Source organism: Pholcus phalangioides, unplaced genomic scaffold (assembly GCF_987345545.1).
Source record: "Pholcus phalangioides strain wild (caught in Gottingen) unplaced genomic scaffold, Ppha-v1.0 ptg000042l_1, whole genome shotgun sequence".
Classification (NCBI taxonomy): Eukaryota; Metazoa; Arthropoda; class Arachnida; order Araneae; family Pholcidae; genus Pholcus; species Pholcus phalangioides.
In genome coordinates, this window is record NW_028301628.1 from 19,432,090 (window position 1) to 19,450,367 (window position 18,278).

The 18,278-nt window shown below is 35.7% G+C and overlaps 1 protein-coding gene across 1 annotated transcript in view; it reads left to right on the plus strand.

The window, feature by feature from the left end:
* The first annotated feature begins 1,689 nt into the window (after positions 1–1,689).
* Positions 1,690–18,278, plus strand: part of LOC149064600 (uncharacterized) — a 33,091-nt gene continuing 16,502 nt past the window's right edge. Inside the window, exons 1-8 of the mRNA XM_089255474.1 lie at positions 1,690–1,978; positions 8,682–8,943; positions 9,216–9,479; positions 11,103–11,192; positions 12,953–13,177; positions 14,685–15,184; positions 16,883–17,300; positions 17,763–18,029. Coding sequence (XP_089111600.1) covers positions 1,968–1,978; positions 8,682–8,943; positions 9,216–9,479; positions 11,103–11,192; positions 12,953–13,177; positions 14,685–15,184; positions 16,883–17,300; positions 17,763–18,029 — 2,037 coding nt within the window. The 5' untranslated portion in view covers positions 1,690–1,967. The remainder of the gene's footprint in view (positions 1,979–8,681; positions 8,944–9,215; positions 9,480–11,102; positions 11,193–12,952; positions 13,178–14,684; positions 15,185–16,882; positions 17,301–17,762; positions 18,030–18,278) is intronic.

The window sequence follows — 18,278 nt, forward strand, 5'->3', positions numbered from 1 at the left end:
TCTGTAAATGTACCACGGGCCGTTTAAGTGCTTTGAAACTGTGCAATGGACCACTTGAGTGATCTGGAAATGTGCCGCGGCTCACTTAAATGATGTAGAGCTGCATTGTAGGTCACTTGGTAGCTCACTATGGGCTTTTCAAATGTGCCACAGGTCACTTTTGATTTACAAATTACCACGAGTCGTTTAAGTGTTATATGAAACTGTGCTGCTGGTCACTCAAAGTGATCTGTACATACGTCACGACTCCCTTAAGTGATCTGGAAATGTGCCACAGGTCACATCAGATGACTCCGAGGGCTACATTTGGCCCGCGGGCCATTGGTCTAGCATATAATATATTTATAGCATGAAAAAACAGAATGATGTCGATTGTCTTGGGGCTGCAGCCCTTTCAGTCCCACCCTTGCGGGAGGCCATGTACAGGGCCGTAACTAGTATTTTTGCCTTCCCCCCCCCCCCCACCACTTTGAAATTCCATAATTTTATAACGTTTTTTGTTCCCACCAGGGCCCATAGGCGGAGATAGACTTGGAAGTCTGGAGGGAGGGCACGATGAAGAAGATGTCAATTCATATATGCATATATACATTAGACCAGTCAACTTCACCTATGACGCTGGGAGGGGGGGCATTAACCCCCCCCTCTCGGCTCCCCCCCGTATCTCCACCCATGCCAGGGCCGGAGCGAAGATTGCGACTTCACGGGGCCACAAATTTTAGGAGGGCCGCAGAAATGTATAAAACCACTTTGATTTCGATTTAACAAAGCTATTGTCCGGGATAGAGAACCTCCAGGATTCGGACGTTGAAACCCTCCGGCCTAGGGTTTTGACACAGATCCCTTCTCCTCCCAACCCCCAGCCAATTAGGTTGGTACAGGTGGATTTGGTTCCAGGGCGCTAAACTAGAGGAAAGGGCCGCTAAATTCTTATTTTATCAACTTATTAAAATTTAAAAGGAGGCATATGCGTGCTTACTCGATTGAAAGAGTATTTAGTTGCGGCCCTGTGTAGATAATGGGTTATCTATGCCTCCAACCTTCAAGTGCATAGGGCACACATGGAGGAAAGAATAACCTCCTTGGGCGCATACTTGCAATTTTTCCGGCAGTACTTAGTATTTTCCAAATATATTGAAGAATGGCTTATTATTTATGACCATGAAATATAGTAGTTTGATAGCTATTCTCAATTGCCAATGTAAAAAGCTAGCGTGCACGAGGGAGAGAGTGCCTATGGACACCGGAGAACTAAGAAACCTGCTTTAAAGGGCCGCAAAGTACTTAGCCCGTTCCTATAGTTTCCACCTAAAACTGCCACCCCCACTCAAATTGTTCCGCCCGGGGCAAAGCGACTTAAGATTCTTAAGATCTTTAATACAGCTTTGGCCCGGGGCAGTTGCCTCCCCTCTAGTTCCAATCCTTGCCATGTGTCCCGGTTTTTATTTTAGAATCTTGTCACGGTTTTTTCTAGTTCCTTCATCTGGCCACCCTATTTATAAAAGAAAGATTATAATTTTTTTTTGTCATTTTGACGTTTAGAATTCCATCAGGCAGTTTATATTTAAAAAGAAAGTAACGTTTCCATTTCTGTCACTCCCATCATTTTCTGTATTCGCCAAACGACGAAAAGTAGCCATTTATATACTCCCGTTATGTTCTGGCAACCCCGAAGCGGTCACAGAAAGCGACAAAAGGCGGCTATCTGATACCGATTTCCTTCATGGAGGCTGGGAGTTGCTAACGCCATCCAGTGTTAAAAATTGTCAATATTGTGCTCGGATAACTCAAAATTTTAAAATTAAATATTAGTATTTCAGTGAGAAACACGGCGGAAATTTTGTGTGGTTTTAAATAATGAGTGATCGATCGCGATCATCATGAAAAGAGAGTGAGATTTTAGATCCGTCTCGAAGTGTCATTGTCTCGAGTATTTTCCCCCAAGACAGAGTTTCAGCCATCTTAACATGGTGCTACGGTGAGTAGATGTTAATTTTCATAACAAAAATAAAACCATTTTTTTACCGCCGCCGTTAAGATGATTCTTTCCAATCAAATAGACGGCCATCGCAAGCTGATTTAATAATCTTTGGTGATTCGACTGAGAGTAAAAGAACGATCCGAATCGACGATCAATATGCGACCTCGTTTCGAATTCACCATTGCAAAAATGGCGCAGCCAGCGACATCAACGGCATTTTTTGATCTATCATCAGCTAAAAAATAGATGGCGCCAACAGTTACACAATCCATTTTTATTAAATTGTAGCTTTCTTTTCGAATGTCGAAAGAAAATTGTGAATTTTATAATTTCAAACACTTGACTGCCCATTAAAAAGGAAAATGGGAGGGCGCGCGCGTTCTATTTATAGGAACACCACAATTGGCGCACCGTAATGCTGGTCGAACCTACCCGTTATGAAAGCAATTAATCCAACCTAATAAAAAGAAAGTGTTACTATTGTCAAAAAAAACCAAACCCTCCCGGGTACTTTAATTTAGAATTTCCGGGAGTATCAATTTCAATGTGTGCATTACAAGTGGGTGGTGGAGCAACACATGTTAGATATTCAATAGTGCTTGTATAAGCAAATGGACCTGTAAATATAGAAAGGGTAGTAGGGGTTCTACCTTATAACACCAGTGGGTCTCAACCCTTGCGGTCCTGGGGTATTGTAAGGGAGTTACTGGCGGAAATCAGATGAAAGAGAGTGGGGGGGGGGGGGCCCACAGAGCTGTTCAAATAGCTTTCAAGTGAAATATGTGTTGGGAAAGATGTGACTAACTATCTAGCAGAGCTGTCCATAGAACCAGGGCCATCTCAACCCATGGGAATATGGCCTGGGACCCTCATATCGTGGGTGGGGCAACGTGATGAGGTCAGTGCCATATGCTGGCATGGGCCCACCCGGAAACTGCCCTGGGCCTCAAGGTCGGATCTCGCGAAAATGAGAACTGGTTTAAAATTTTCAAGAATTCGCCTAGTAGGGTCTCAAAAAAAGTCACTTAGCCCAGCTGGGGCCAATGATGCTCTTAAGATGGCCCTGGATGAGATCTGATACAGTGATTTTTAAATGTATGTAAGCTGCTACTTCTAGCTGAATATAGAGTCCCACAGGGACTCTATATTCAAGTATTACGAACCTGGTGCGAAAACAGCTTTGCAGCCCTTCAAAATGGTCTCCCAATCCTCAAGTGTCATCTGGCACACCAGCGGCTGCCAGGTTCACACTAGCACTCACAAGACTAGCAAACTGGCTATTAAGTTACTGAAATGCCTTTTGGCAATGAACTCACCGCCCAACAAGAAAAATTGTGTGACCTGGGCACTAGAAGGATGAGAACCACTGCTCTACAATCACGGATCCTGCCAGTATGGAATTGATAGGGTTCCAACCCAGAACGATTCTTATTATTTTCATTTTTCGTTACTCTATAAATTCACCATAGAGGGAACCCATGAAAAATCTGTTCTGGAGTCCCGATTTTCACTTGCCCCTCAATAGTGAATTTATAAGGAAACCATGCTGGAGAAAGGTGAAGTCCAGGGCAGTCCTAGAAATTCTGCCACCTGAGGTGAATAATATTTTGCCACCCTTGAGATAAAAATTTACCCTCTCAAAATGATTTAGATTACAAAAAATCTGTGAGAGTGTCATAAGGAATGCCACTACTGTAAACATGGCCCCCACATCCTGGAGTAGGCCCTAGGCTGGGATCTTTTGAGGGCCCCCTGACCAGACTTTCATGGGCCCCTTTATGGTGGATTTATAGTGTGAAAAACAAAAAAATAATTAAAATCATCCCGGGCCTCAGGGCTTGAGCCTTGCCAGCCCATCCCTTGTGGGGGCCATGACTGTAAACATGTTTCCCTCTGGGGACAGAGTGGAACCGTGTTCTGGTCAGAGTGTACTGGGTACAACAGCACAGCCTAGGAAGCCATGTCTATAATATCTATACACAGGGCACTGGAGACAGATGAATTTTAGACTTGTGGGTGCTGGACTTGGTCTTTATTCTTTATATATGTGATCTTGATTTCTGAATCAATTCTGGGAATGCTCAATCTAGTGCTGCAAAATACTGTGATACTCAAACAGCGCCTGCACTCCGGCTCTGATGCCACTGCAAGGAACCACAATGGAAGGGCTGTTAGGACAATTACTACTTGGAGCTGCAACTGAATATTCTTTTAGCCAGAGCAAGCATGGTCCAGCACCACAGGTACCAAACCTGTGAAAGTTGTTGACTTGGCCGGGGGGGAATCAAAACTCTAGGTTATGGGTTTCCTGTCCTGGAAAGAATTTTAAGCTCTTGCTTTATTGAGAAGTCAAAATGTAACTTAATAAAAGCATTTTTATTCCATTTCATTGCCCAGCGCGGCTGCATCTGTTCAAGTTTGACCCTGGGGGGGGGGGGGCCCTCATAACACCACCCATCCCCAGGGTCCTTGTGCCAATAATCTAGAATCCAATCCAACCACTTTGCTGAGGTAGCCATGCGCAAAACCCCCCACAAGAAGGAAGCTCACTGAACTCTAACACTGGGTGACTGATGTATCAGAAGGGTCAATTTATTGTATAGGTTCATTGGATCATCCAGCATTTTACACAGACGTATTTTTCCCATATAATTTGACTTCTGGGAGAGATAATCACCTGGATATCTGATCGCATGGACCGGGGTTCTAGAGATAAATCTTATTTATAAAATATTTTGTTCATTATAAGTTTAGTTATTATTAAATCCATTTAATTATCAATAAGTAGAAAGGGCATCGCTCTTAGATGAGGGTTGCTCTTATGTAAAGGTAGTCCGAAACTACTAAAAAGTGGTCGCATACCACTGCTAGAGGTTCTTAAGGGTTACGAAGAAAATATCTCAATGCATAAGTTAGAGGGGGGAAGCTTCTTGGTTCTCTTTGCTATTTGACCCAGGAGGTCTTTGAATCAGTACAAAATGAAAAAAAAATAAAATAAATAAATAAAACAATCCTAGAACAGTGAATTCCAATAATTAAAATAAGAATTATGTTGAAAATGTCAGTAAGTTTATTATTCCTAACAGCACTTTTTGCATAGGAAAAGTCTCAGAAATTTGTAAGTTTCGGTCAGGGAAAAAATTAAGCAGATTTTGCTGAGGACCCTGTGTAGCACAAAAAGTTTGGAAATTTCTTTGATCCAGAAGGCTTTAATACAAATTGCTCACTGAACATAGTTGAAAAATTGGTGTACAGAGACATATAAATTGGGATAACCGAAATATATCCCTTCCCTAACAATGGGTAGGTGGCATTTTTATATAGTCTAAAGTTTAGCCTATATAAATGTCAACCAACTCGAGACATCAGATTATCAGATTTTTCCCAATGATGTAAAATTTAAATTATATTTTTTTACTGTATTGAATTTGTTTATTTTGCTTTTTCATTATTTTCATAAATTGAAAATTAATTAAATCCAAACATATTTATACTGCAAACAATATTTGAATAACTATCATCCAACATGAAAATGGGGAAGGGTCGGAAATTAATCATTGTTGGGGGGGTGCACATGGATGAGAAATCGATGAAAGAGGCCACAGGCAAAGCAAGATTGAAAACCACTGGTTCTCAACCAGGAACCATATGGCCCAAAGGGAGCCCCAGGATATTCCAGGGGGGCCATGGAGGAAAAAAATCGCAAAAGGGGAGCCACGGCTACTGATAAGGGGGCCGTGAAGAAATTTATTTAAAAAGAGTGACCAAAAATATTTAATTTCAAACAATATGCGTATAATATATTTTTTTCTATTTAAGCAACATTAATATAAAGATTTTATTGATTTTTGATTGGTTGGCAGGATATTTCAACACCGAGCATAAGGATCTGAGTAGTTGAAAGTTGAAATTTGATGACACTTGAAGTATCAAAAGTTTTTAAGAGTTTCACGAAAACAAGCACAATGATTTTTTTTGTGTATTCATCCAATTTCTCATAAGTAGGGCTCTGATTTTTATGGCCTAAAGATCCATTAGCAACTACGTTTCTTCTTTAGGTCATAAAAATCAGAGCCTTTGTCATAAGCTTTGTGTTATCAATAATTATAAGGTTTGCAGATGGATGTATTTATATATATGTATACAGTGTCACTTTATTGACAGTAACATTTATTTGAAGACAACTAACCAAAAAATGTTAAATGCAGATAAAACAATATTGTTGGCATCACGAGAGACACGCCAACAACTTTTTAATTTGGTTTATGAGCACACGGTGTACATATAAAAAGTTAACATTTTTATTTTAATAACTATACAACCCCTTGCAACATGAATGGAATATCTGAGTACTACACATTATTTGGATAATTTTTCTAATTGAAAGTATTTCTGTAGGATGAATGCTGTTTGCCAGTAAAATACCATACGTCTTGTTACCTATGCACCCTGTACATTACATGTAGTAGTGTCTGTTATGTAAAGTATTGTGTAAGCCAACTCGCACGTTGCTTCGTTCGCCTGTGAGACAGAGGCCACATTATGAACCAAAAAGCCACTTGGAGGTAGCTTGTCATCCAACGAAACATCAGATTTTCAAGATAAATGTAAATCTCATTGTATCAAAATTAAAAGCAATAAACCAATAATTTTCTTATTCGATATATGATTATTTATAATTTCTGATTAGTTTGACATTTTGATTTACCCAAATTCAAATTTACCAAAGAAAAACTAATTTGTAAATAAATCAAACTTAATCCTGTACAAAACCTGATGACATTATGCTGTCTTCAAGCACAAAGTTTACATTGATTGAAAATAATTTATTGTATTTTTTTACTGTGTTGTATTATGTTTGTTTTGCTTTTTCACTATTTTCATAAATTAAAAATTAATTAAATTCAAACATATTTATACTTTAAACAATATTTAAATAATTGTCTTTTAACGGGAAAATGGGGGTGGGGTATGAAATTAATCATTGTCGCAAGGGGACCATGGGAAAAAAAAGGTTGAGAACCACTGGTCTAAACTACAAGTGCTAACACCCCCTCTTTTAGAAAAGGTGGGAGAGAAGGACAATTGCCACACCTTTTCAGCTCCAGAATCCTTGATCACATAATTTTTTAGTGTTCCTATTGCTTAGAGTGAGAAGGCCCTTGGGCCAGGATTTTTGGTGAGTCCTTAGTCAAGTATTTTTCATTGGCCCTTCTCTACTTTTCTAGTAAATTCCAATTTTATTCATAAATACAGAATAATATAAGTGGGGGAAAAAACTGTTAAGAAGCCAAGACATGGTTCTTACTAGCAATTAAATTTTTTTTAGACATTTGGTGTATGGATTTTGATTCAGAATTAGACAAAATAATACTAAATAAGAGAAAAAGACAAAAAAAAAAGAAGAAAAACTCAAATGACAAAATACAAAAATTGTAAATGGTGACGATTGCGGTACAGCAACAATAGTAATTGGAAAGAAATTGTTTGATCTGTTTTCCCTTCATTTCATTCCAACATTTTATTGAATTAATTAAAAAGTCTAAAGAAAAATAAACACTAAATAAATAAAAAGTTGAAAGGGTTAATGTAGGTAGTCAGAAAAAATTAAGCAGAGGTAACCTGTGGCAAATGGAAAGTAACATGATTTATGAACTGAAAATTAAATGAAAAAAATGTTATAATTAAACCATGGAACCTTATCTGATTTTGTTTTATCTGAACTCTGTTAATCAACCTCAGTTTGCTGATTGATAAATTGTGTTGTAGTGGTGAGAAAATTATAGTGAAAGCTTGAGATTCTCTTCCACCTTTTTTACTGATGTAATTGGAAGCAGTACAAATAAAGCAGCTACAGTGCCTTTAAGTAAAGCTTTCTAAGAATAGCTTGGGAGGAGGAACAGCAAGAATATTGTCAAATACAGTTGAATCCTGTTTTAATGAATACCGTTATAGTGAAAAAATCTTGTTTTAACGAACACTTTTGTAATCCTCCAGACAAGTTTATATAGAAACAATGTGAAGACCTGGGATTCCTTTATAACAAAATTTCGCTGTAACGAAGTGATTTATCTGGTCTCTTGGAGTTCGTTATATATATTTTATAACAGGATTTGACTATATATATTTTAATACAGCTGCAAAGCAAAGACTGACAAAATTATTTATGTGTCGGAAATATCTTTGATTGTAATTAGTATGTATAACTTTAGGGTGCCTGTTGAATTCAGAAGAAGGCAATAAAAATTGTCTTGTAAGCACTACTACTAAACAGCACACAAACCTTGTAAATTATTCCTATCATGTAAGCACTGGCATTTGCAGGGGTGGGGGGGGGGGACTTGTGCAAAAATTATGGGGGTTTCTTTTTGCAGTGAAAAACAAAAAAAAAAACCTTTCCTGCTCCATAGGTATGTAGGTCTACCAGTTTTAACAATTTTATATTATAATATCTTGTAACTTTTCTTATGTTATTAAAATTGTTTATTTTAACATGAACTATTTTAGAGGATTTAATTTTATTTTTTTACGGTCATCCCTCTTTTAAAGATTAATTTTTCTATTTTGTGAGTGCCCAATAAACAAGTCTATCACTGTTTGTAAATATTAATATATTCTGAAATGCCTGTAGATCATATGTCACATTTTAATTCTGCTGAATTTTGATTATTCATTAAATTTTTTGTGCAATTATTTTTAGAGGGAAGAAGAAATCGGCTTTGGAGAGCCGCCAAGTTGCATCCGAGGAACCAGAAACTATCACAGATATCCAGAACTATCTGGCTTCATTTAACAAAGAAATACAAGATGGAGGTACTGGTGCAAGCTCTGTCTCAACTGCTGTGATTGAAAATGATGGTCAGTCAACATCTAAAAGCGGGGCCTCTACAGCTACCACTTTTTATGTTACTCAAAGTGCAGATGGAACAACTGTTGAAGGATTTCCTTTTGACCAGGCAGATGTAAGTTTGATTTCTTGCCTGTGAAATTTCATTCAACCAAATATTTTGTTATTCATAGGTTTCAATAAAAATCCAGAGGGGGAAAAAATGTAGACGATTTTCTAGTGTGAACAACTTTGTTTATGTTTACCGTTCTATTGAAATTGAACAATTACAATTGTTTAAAAAAAATTATCGATCAAATATAAACATTGAAACATGTCTTTATCAAATCATTTTTGCTAATTTTCATGTGTTGGTTATTATATTTGAATAACTTTATTGTTATATAGGGCCAGTTTGGGACGACCTACTTTGCATCTGCTGATGGTACATACTTTACGGCAACTGATCAAGGTGGACAGGATGCTATTGCTGCTTTTACAGCTCAGGGAGCAACTGTTGTGCCAGTAACTCAACAAAGCTTTCAAACTGTTGGAACAAATGATCATTCTGGGCTACAACAAATTGTTCTTGCTGTTAGTGATCGATCTGCCGGAGATCAGGATGGCAAGACACCAGACTTTGTTGCTATTCCTGCGACACTTACAACTCAGGTTAGTTCTTTTTCTCCAACATAAAGCTTATGGAATACTGGTTATAATGAACCTGGTTGTGATGTTTGTCATATATTATATAGTAAAACCTCGCTATAGCGAACCTCAGAATATAACGAACAAATATTTTGATCCTGTCAGATTTCCTATAGCCTACATATGATGTTATTTGATCCCGAAGTATGAAAAACAGATATAACATACTTATCTATTTCTTCAACCAAAGTTTTTCTTAATTTTTTCAGCTAAAAGTTGGCAGTCCTCAAAATCACACATTTATTAACATTAAAACAAGGATATGCTGATACTTTCATGTTATGAGACTGCTTCTTATATCTTTGCCACTTTGTTTCTATGTCTTCCCATTTCCATGAGAGGCAGTTGAAACTTCTGACATAATTAATGCATCTTTGAGCACAGTAAAGTAACCATGAAAAACATCTCTCTACAGAGAGCAATCAGGCCGCAACATTTAAAATTCATGCATGACACAAGCAAAAAATAACCAGCGAAGTTATCTGCCTCAGATTTTGAAGGCAGATAGTAACATTTGACAAGCAACACCTTTAACAAGCATTCATGAACAAACTTTGTGCTTTGTTCACAACGCAAACACGCACATTCTGACATGCACCCATTCATTAGAAATTCCAAAGAGAAATATGGAGGAGGTACATGTTAGTTTAGTAATTGTATCGTAACCAGGATTTGTTTCAAAGCAAGGAATCCTGACTAGTAAAGCTGATAAACTCATAGTGATGATGTTCAATCAGTAATGATTTGATTCAATTTACAGCATCTTCCAATATTTCTGAGAGGGTCCTGTCCCGAATATTCATCCTAAAGAACATGGATCTCTGTTTGAGAGCAGGAATACCTTGCCATCAGTCGGAACTGAGAAATAATGGAATGCACATACTTAATTACATGTTTTCTGTGATAGGTGTGATTATGTATTAATATTCTTTGATTTTTTTTTTTTTTCGATATAGCAAACAAAAATTTCTGGATATAGCAAACCAAATGTTTGGCCCCTTGAAATTCTTATATACAATGAAAATGTGGAAGGGGGAAGAAAGTAAAATGTATTAGTAGTATTTCATGAACTTGGCATTTTAAAAATATTTAGTCCAAGAGAGGTTCTAGTGCATATGTTCTCAATCTAACCATCATTGGTTTTTTATTGGTAAAAGTTTCAAATATTTCTTGAATTTTTTTTTGTAATAGAATTATGCAGGTCAGCTTCAGTATTTATAAAGTACTGGAATTTTTGAAATCAATATTATTAAAGAAAAGTTAACTTATCAAAAAAATGATTCAACTGTTGTTGAATCTGGCAACACATTGTAACAACAGTAATGAAGACTATCACAGTTATGTGTTTACATATTATATCAATTGACCCTGTTTTGCTGTCAGTTACTGTGTGATGTCTGTATCTATTCTATACCATGTATATCTTCCTGTTTTGTTTTGTTTCTTTAATAAGTAGTATTGGATAACCCCATATTTTTAAATAGCCTTTTCTCTCGGATAAAACAACTGTTGAATGTTTAAATTGAAATTTTGAAATTTCAACTTTATGTTTGAGGAATTCTCTAATTATAATGATGTTATATTTAGACTGGAGCAGTTCAAGGAGAACAGACAGCTTTGATAGCTATGCAGTCTGGAGAAGGCAATTTAGACTCGGGTCAAGATGGACAAGAACATGTAAGTTTTTCTTTAGTTTCAGACCTATTAACCTATACATATATCATATCTCCCCACATTAGCTGGCATGCCAGGAAGTATGGAGGAAGACCAGCATACCAGGAAATTCAAATCACAGATTCTGAAAAATTAATAGATATCTTTATGATAAAATTCCACTGAATTGGCCAAATGCATGCTATGATCCTTATTAAACCTTGCTTTTTCCAGCATGCCAGAAATGGACCAGATCCTAACATTAAAAAATCTGGAGTTTGGCAACATGTAAGGGAATAAGTAGGAATGTGGTATATTGTTTCTACAGTGAACCCCCTCTTTTTCAGATACCCGTAGCACAAAAAAAAATTGTCCATAAAAGAGAGAAAAATAGGAGACCAAGAGACCGTAAAAAATATAGTTTTTATTGAAGCCTAATAAAAATTATTATTTGGCCATAGAAAAGAACACACTCTTATAGAAAACAACCCCTAAGAGGTGTTTCGGTGTTTTAACTTTTACTTCCTTTATTTTAATAAAATTAATTTTTTTGTTTTAAATTACCATATTTTAATGTGTATAAGAAACCCCCTTTGCAAAAAATTGGGTTCGGAAAATGAGGGGGTTATGCATGGATAGTTATCTATATATATAAAATTGATTTTCTATGTGTGTGTGTGTTCTTTATACAAATCTACAATTTTAGATCTATTATTGCCAAACTTTGCATATATATTAAACTAGCAGAAATACCCGGCGCTTCCCGGGTTTTCTGCAATTAATGGGAGGATTGGAAAAGTGACAAACCGTTATAAAGGAATAAATTGTTATAATAACAGAATTAAAGGTGTGACAAACCATTGTAAAGGCATATATTCACGTCTGAAATGCATTGTTGGAAACCACGGTAACAAAAGTAAACGTTCCGAAAGTAATTGTTGAGGCCCCAAAACTATTGTTGCCGACAGTTTTTTGCCCATTTCGGGCATTTGCCCAGCTCTGACGAACTTTTAAAGTAGCCTACGGTTCAATCCCAGACCTGTTTGGTATATATGCAAAATCTGGCGACGATCGGTCTAAAACTGTAGATTTGTATAAAGAACATACATACATACATACTTTCACATTTATATACGTGTATAAGGTGGGACCTGACTTGAATTATAGGCTACACTTTAAAAGTGTATCAGAGCTGGGCAAATAAGCAAAAAACTGTTGAGCAACAATGGTTTCTCGGCTTAACAATCACTTTTGGAATGTTTATTTTGGTTACTGTGGTTCCCTACCAATGCGTTTCAGATATGTATATGCCTTTACAATAGTTTGTCGCTTCTTTGATCCTGTCAGTATATGTATAATAGTTTAAATGCCTTTATAATGGTTTGTCACTTTTTCAATCCTCTCAGCAATTGAAGAAAATCCGAGCAGCGCCGGGTATTATAGCTAGTAGACATATATTTTTCAAATTTTAAGCCCAAAAAATCAGGGTTTTTTTATAAACTTTGAAAACTGTAAATATTTTTTAGATTTGATACTAGGCACTTCCAAACATACTTGGACTTCGATGCCAATTGATTACATCACATGTTACTCCCAGTTCAATTGCTTTCTTTTAGGTAAATCTGTAAATAAAATGTCTGATTTTGTATTTCATAGCTTTATTTTTTATGTAGCTATATGCATTTTAGCTGAATTTTGAAAAAATTTTCTGCTCATGTGTTTGTGTATTATTTATAGTGGTAACTGTTTGATGGTATAAAAATGCAAAAATTCTTTATTTTCAGGCTGAAGGAACTCACGTAGCTTCTACTCACACCATACGCATGGTCCTGCGCCAAGCAGATGGAACGGAAATTGAGCAAACGATCCCTATTTCAACTACCAGGGGACCATCAATCATCACCGGAGATGGTCAAGAACTGCATGTTAATGATGAGGGAACCTTGCAAGTGATGGCAACAATAGCAGAGCAAGCAGCTGCTGGTGGACTGACTGATGGGAACAGCCAGGTAACAAATGTGTTTAACGATTCATTCATTGTTGTGTTTCAACCTCTGATTCTAAACGTATTTGTTGCAAAATTTTTGTGTATTCTATTGCATTTAATACATTATACTAATCACTTATTAAATGCAAATAAGAATGCAGTACTATGCAATTTGTTGTGTTTATATTGTACACTACTTGCGTCTTGTCTTTACAGAATTGCTGCTATTCTATTAGGTCCATATATAAATGCTTAGCACTCATCCGTAACGATTCATAAAACAGTGAAGCAAAATAATAATTACTAAATTTGAATTGTAGATTTTTAAGACATTAATGTTAATCTCATTAAGACACGACTCATAAGTAAAAAGAAGCACCAAAGCTAATTTGTACCACAGAATTTTATATAAACCAACAAAACTGATTTGATTATGTCTAATGGGAAAAATATTCAATTTGAAAAAAAAAAAATGTTTCTCTTAACGATGCCTTCTGTATATTAGTTATTGTGTTATTTAATGGATATTTGAAAAAATGCATTGCTCTTATAAGTAGCTGGGAATTCTGATATATAAAATACATAAAAAACTATGCATTGACGAATATAAAAAAGTATTCAATGATTCTCCGAATTTATTACATTAACAAAATTAGTTTCTGAAGTTATGTTGCCTTTTTCTATATTAAAAGTGAAATTCGGATTAGGATTTTTATTTATTTATTCAATTTTTTTTGGCAGCAGCGGTACAAATGAATTATTTCATAATCTCTTTGCTCCAGAGGTACAAAATATCGCACACTGCCAAGAGTAATTTCACAACTCAAAAACCTTAAATTGCAGAATAACGAAAATAAACTTCACATTTTCAATACAAAAGGGTGTCTACCATAATGAAACTTTTGCTGCTTAGCAGCCAGTTTTGTAGCTACAGGAATGTTAATATTACTGACTTGCAGAGAAAAAAAATTGTTGTTTTAAGTATGGAATTATCTCAAATTAAAGAATTTTTGAGTTGTGACATATTATTCTTGCCGGTGTAATTTTTAACAGTTTTAGTGATTCTTTTTTAAGTTAAGATTCGAGGTATGCGTCAGGGTACCAACCTAAGTCCTAGTAAAGATGTTAACAGAAATTAATTATATATAATTAATTGAATTATAATTATTAATATTAATTGAATAATTTTTTATTTTTTATTAAGGGCATTTTAACACAATGAGCACAAATTAGTTTTTTTTTAACAGTCAGTTTTGAGTTAAGTTTGAAGAAGTTAATCATACTTCAAGTGTTTCAAAATGTTTTTTCGAACACTTTTCTGACCCATTTCCTTCTTTCAATGAAAGTTATAGTTACATATTTTTAATCATGAATATTCAGAGCTGTTCATATCTGCAAACATAATCTATTTTGAGCAAAGTAAACTGTTTATTGAATATATTGGTTTCTGTAAAAATGCATTGAAAATTATGAAAAATATTCTTATCCGTAACTCTGGATTGATTAGAATATTACTTTTCTTTTAATAGGTTCTTCTGAACATGGCAAATAATTATCAGACATTGCATGTTGTTCCTGGTGACGGAAGTCAAGGAGAAATGAATTATATGTTAATTGTTCAACCTGCAGATGAAGATAAAGATGGTGGAAAAGAATTGGACTTAGATATGTCTGTGTATGATTTTAATGAGGGTGAAAGACCCCATGGGGAAGTAGTATCTGAGGAAGTTGCCCCTGATGGAACTAAGACACGCACCATACGCATCACTCAAAAGAAAAGTCAGATCGTCACTCAAGCCCATATGTGTAACTATTGTAACTACACTAGCCCTAAAAGGTACTTGTTGTCTAGGCACATGAAATCTCATTCTGAAGAAAGACCTCATAAGTGTGGTGTCTGTGAAAGAGGATTCAAAACGCTGGCGGCTCTGCAGAATCATGTTAACACACATACTGGAACTAGACCTCATAATTGTAGAGATTGTGATTCATCTTTCACTACTTCTGGAGAGTTGGTTCGCCATGTTAGGTGAGCAGTGTTTCACATTCTTTCTGCAATTGATTATTTTACACTTATGTGAGAACTAATAAATGAAAAACTGAGAATGAGCACATTACTCAGCAAAGATATTATCTGATATCCTTTGTAGTTTGGTAATTTTGTTAGTGCTTATCCTTTTTGAATACATTTGATCCACCAACTTTTTTTTCTTTTTTAAATCTTTAAAGCTATGGTTGAATTAGATTGGGACCATAGCATTTAGCATTGCACATATTTGGTGAACAGGTTCAGAGCTTCTGAAAAATTATTTCTTCAGTGTACAGTCACAGTCAAACACTCATGTAATGCCACCATTTGTCTCACAGATTTCTGGTGCCATAACGAGTTCGGCATTATATCAAATCACAACATATGTAATCCCTATATATGGAAGATTGGTTCACTGATTAATTTTGGTGCTAAATCAGGGGCCCTACAATGGGGTTTGACTGTATATGTCATGGTAAAAGTCTGAAGACTTTGTAAAGGCGAGTTGATAAAAGTTTGAAATACGATTGTTGACGTATTTCAGAGTTTCTACCAATTCAAAGGCCCTTTTTAATGAATCAATTAACCATCATTAGTAACTCTATAGCAGAGTTCCCAAACTTTTTATCCCACCGTCCCTTTACAATTTTTTTTATCATTATCCCCCCCAAACTCAAACAAACCCATATGAAAGAGTAGATGACTTTGTGATGATTTTTTTTAGTATTATTAGACAATGTTTTACTTGAACAGACGTGTGTTTTTTCATTCCGCTTAACAACCGAGATTGAAGATTTGGTACTCAATTCAAGTGGGAAACTCGGTCAGCGTGATATTCTTATCCTCAGAAAACAACACCCATAGCATGTCGAAATGTATAAGGAAGTTTTAGTATTTCCTGGTATTTGCCTTATTCGTTGACTATTTTTTGAGTAAACCCATATGAGCCTATGTTATACCCTTAGCTCTTACCACCCACTTGGATCATTTCATCATCCTTCTCTTCTTGGAGGCAATATTGTCGATTTGGGAAAAACACCCTGCTTCACATCTTAGATATCAAAGCAATACTGCTCTACAGCAACACAGATTATAGCTGACTTTGTGGTTGTTTTGAGCATGAGGAATATAATGTGCTGATTATAAAAATAATTAATATGTGCTGATTACATTAAAAAACATTGAAATAACAAGATTAATTGGGGGCTTGGAATTTTATTTATTCAATTTAGCATTTTGTATGAAGATTTGTGTGCAATCCAAGAGGTTTGAGTACATAAACATATAATATAGTTGTAATTAACATGAAGAACATGGCTCCCTGATTGAGATATTTGCTTATTGGATGTTCTAGAGGTTTCATAGGTTTGAAACTTGCTTAGTTCTTTCGGGAAACTTGGAATGTAAGCTGTTTGGAATCCATTATACATATACAATTGTATGTCCAAGTAAAATGTTTCCTCATTAGGCCTTTACATAAAATAACCATGGTGGAACAAGAAAGACTAAATTACTTGAATGATTTTAATTAATACCACTCTAAAAATAACCTTTCAAGTATGTAGAAGTATGGAAAATGTGTGTGGTTTTGAATTAAGTGGAATGATATTTATTTACTTTAGGATACCAGTGTTATTTTCTTTTCATTTTATAACAATGATCACGTTAGTAACTAATACTGATGTTCATTCATTTCAGGTACCGTCATACCCATGAAAAGCCACATCGCTGTACAGAATGTGATTATGCCAGTGTAGAACTAAGTAAATTGAAAAGACACATGAGATGTCATACTGGTGAACGTCCCTACCAATGTCCTCATTGTACCTATGCAAGTCCAGATATGTACAAATTAAAACGTCATCTTCGCATACACACTGGGGAGAAACCATATGAATGCGATGTTTGCCAGGCGCGCTTCACTCAGTCAAACAGTTTGAAAGCCCACAAACTCATACACTCTGGCAACAAGCCTGCATTCCACTGTGAATTCTGTCCAACAACTTGTGGCAGAAAAACAGATCTGAGGATACACATGCAGAAATTACATACGAGTGATAAGCCGCTTAAGTGCAAAAGATGTGGGAAAACTTTTCCTGATAGATATTCATACAAGGTATAGAGTAACTTTTTACATTTAGTTCAATTTTTTAATATCTTTTTTCTTTGCAGCTTGTTACAGTCAGACCTTCGTATAACATCTCTCCCGGAGATTGAATAAAAACTACTTTATAAGTGGGAGTGACCAAGTCCCCAGAGTAAGCCTAATCTGCTAATTATGTTGGCAAGAACCTATAAAACCTGATGCTATAAGCAGAGTGACATTAGAAGTAATAGGTGTTTTACCAAGGGCCTAAAATAAATTATGGAAAGCATATCTTTCAAAACAGGAAGAAAAATTTTTTTGTGTGTGTCTAAAGATTTTTTTCATGTTTATTTTATAAAAACTGTGGTTTTATTATAAAAGTTTTTTTTTTTTGTAATAATTCTCCAAGTTATATTTATAATACAAAACTGACATGTATTTGTATGGTTATTTATGCTTATGTAATTGAATTTGTTTTTTGTCAATTGATAGCTTCACTCCAAAACGCATGAAGGAGAGAAATGCTTCAAGTGTGATCTTTGTCCATATGCCTCCATCTCTCAGAGACACCTGGAGTCCCATATGCTCATACACACCGATCAGAAACCTTTCCGTTGTGATGAATGTGATCAGGCTTTCAGGCAAAAGCAGTTGCTGAGGAGGCATAAAAATCTATACCATGATCCCAATTATGTACCCCCAGTTCCAAAAGAAAAGACAAATGAATGTTCAGAATGTAGAAAGGCATTTAGACACAAGGTAAATTTTATTCCCCATTAAGCCAACCATAAATGCAGATTATAATAGAAAAATTTGCATTAGTTATGCATATGTTTAAGAAACTGGCTGTTGCCTGCTTTAGAATAGGACATGTATGTCATTCTCTGGATAAGTCAGCTTATCTTGTGGCCAAAAAGAGTATGCAAACAAATTTTTCTCTCCAACTATACTCTGTTCATATACTTATTGATTAAATGCTTTTTAGTATGAATATCGTTTTAAATCTCA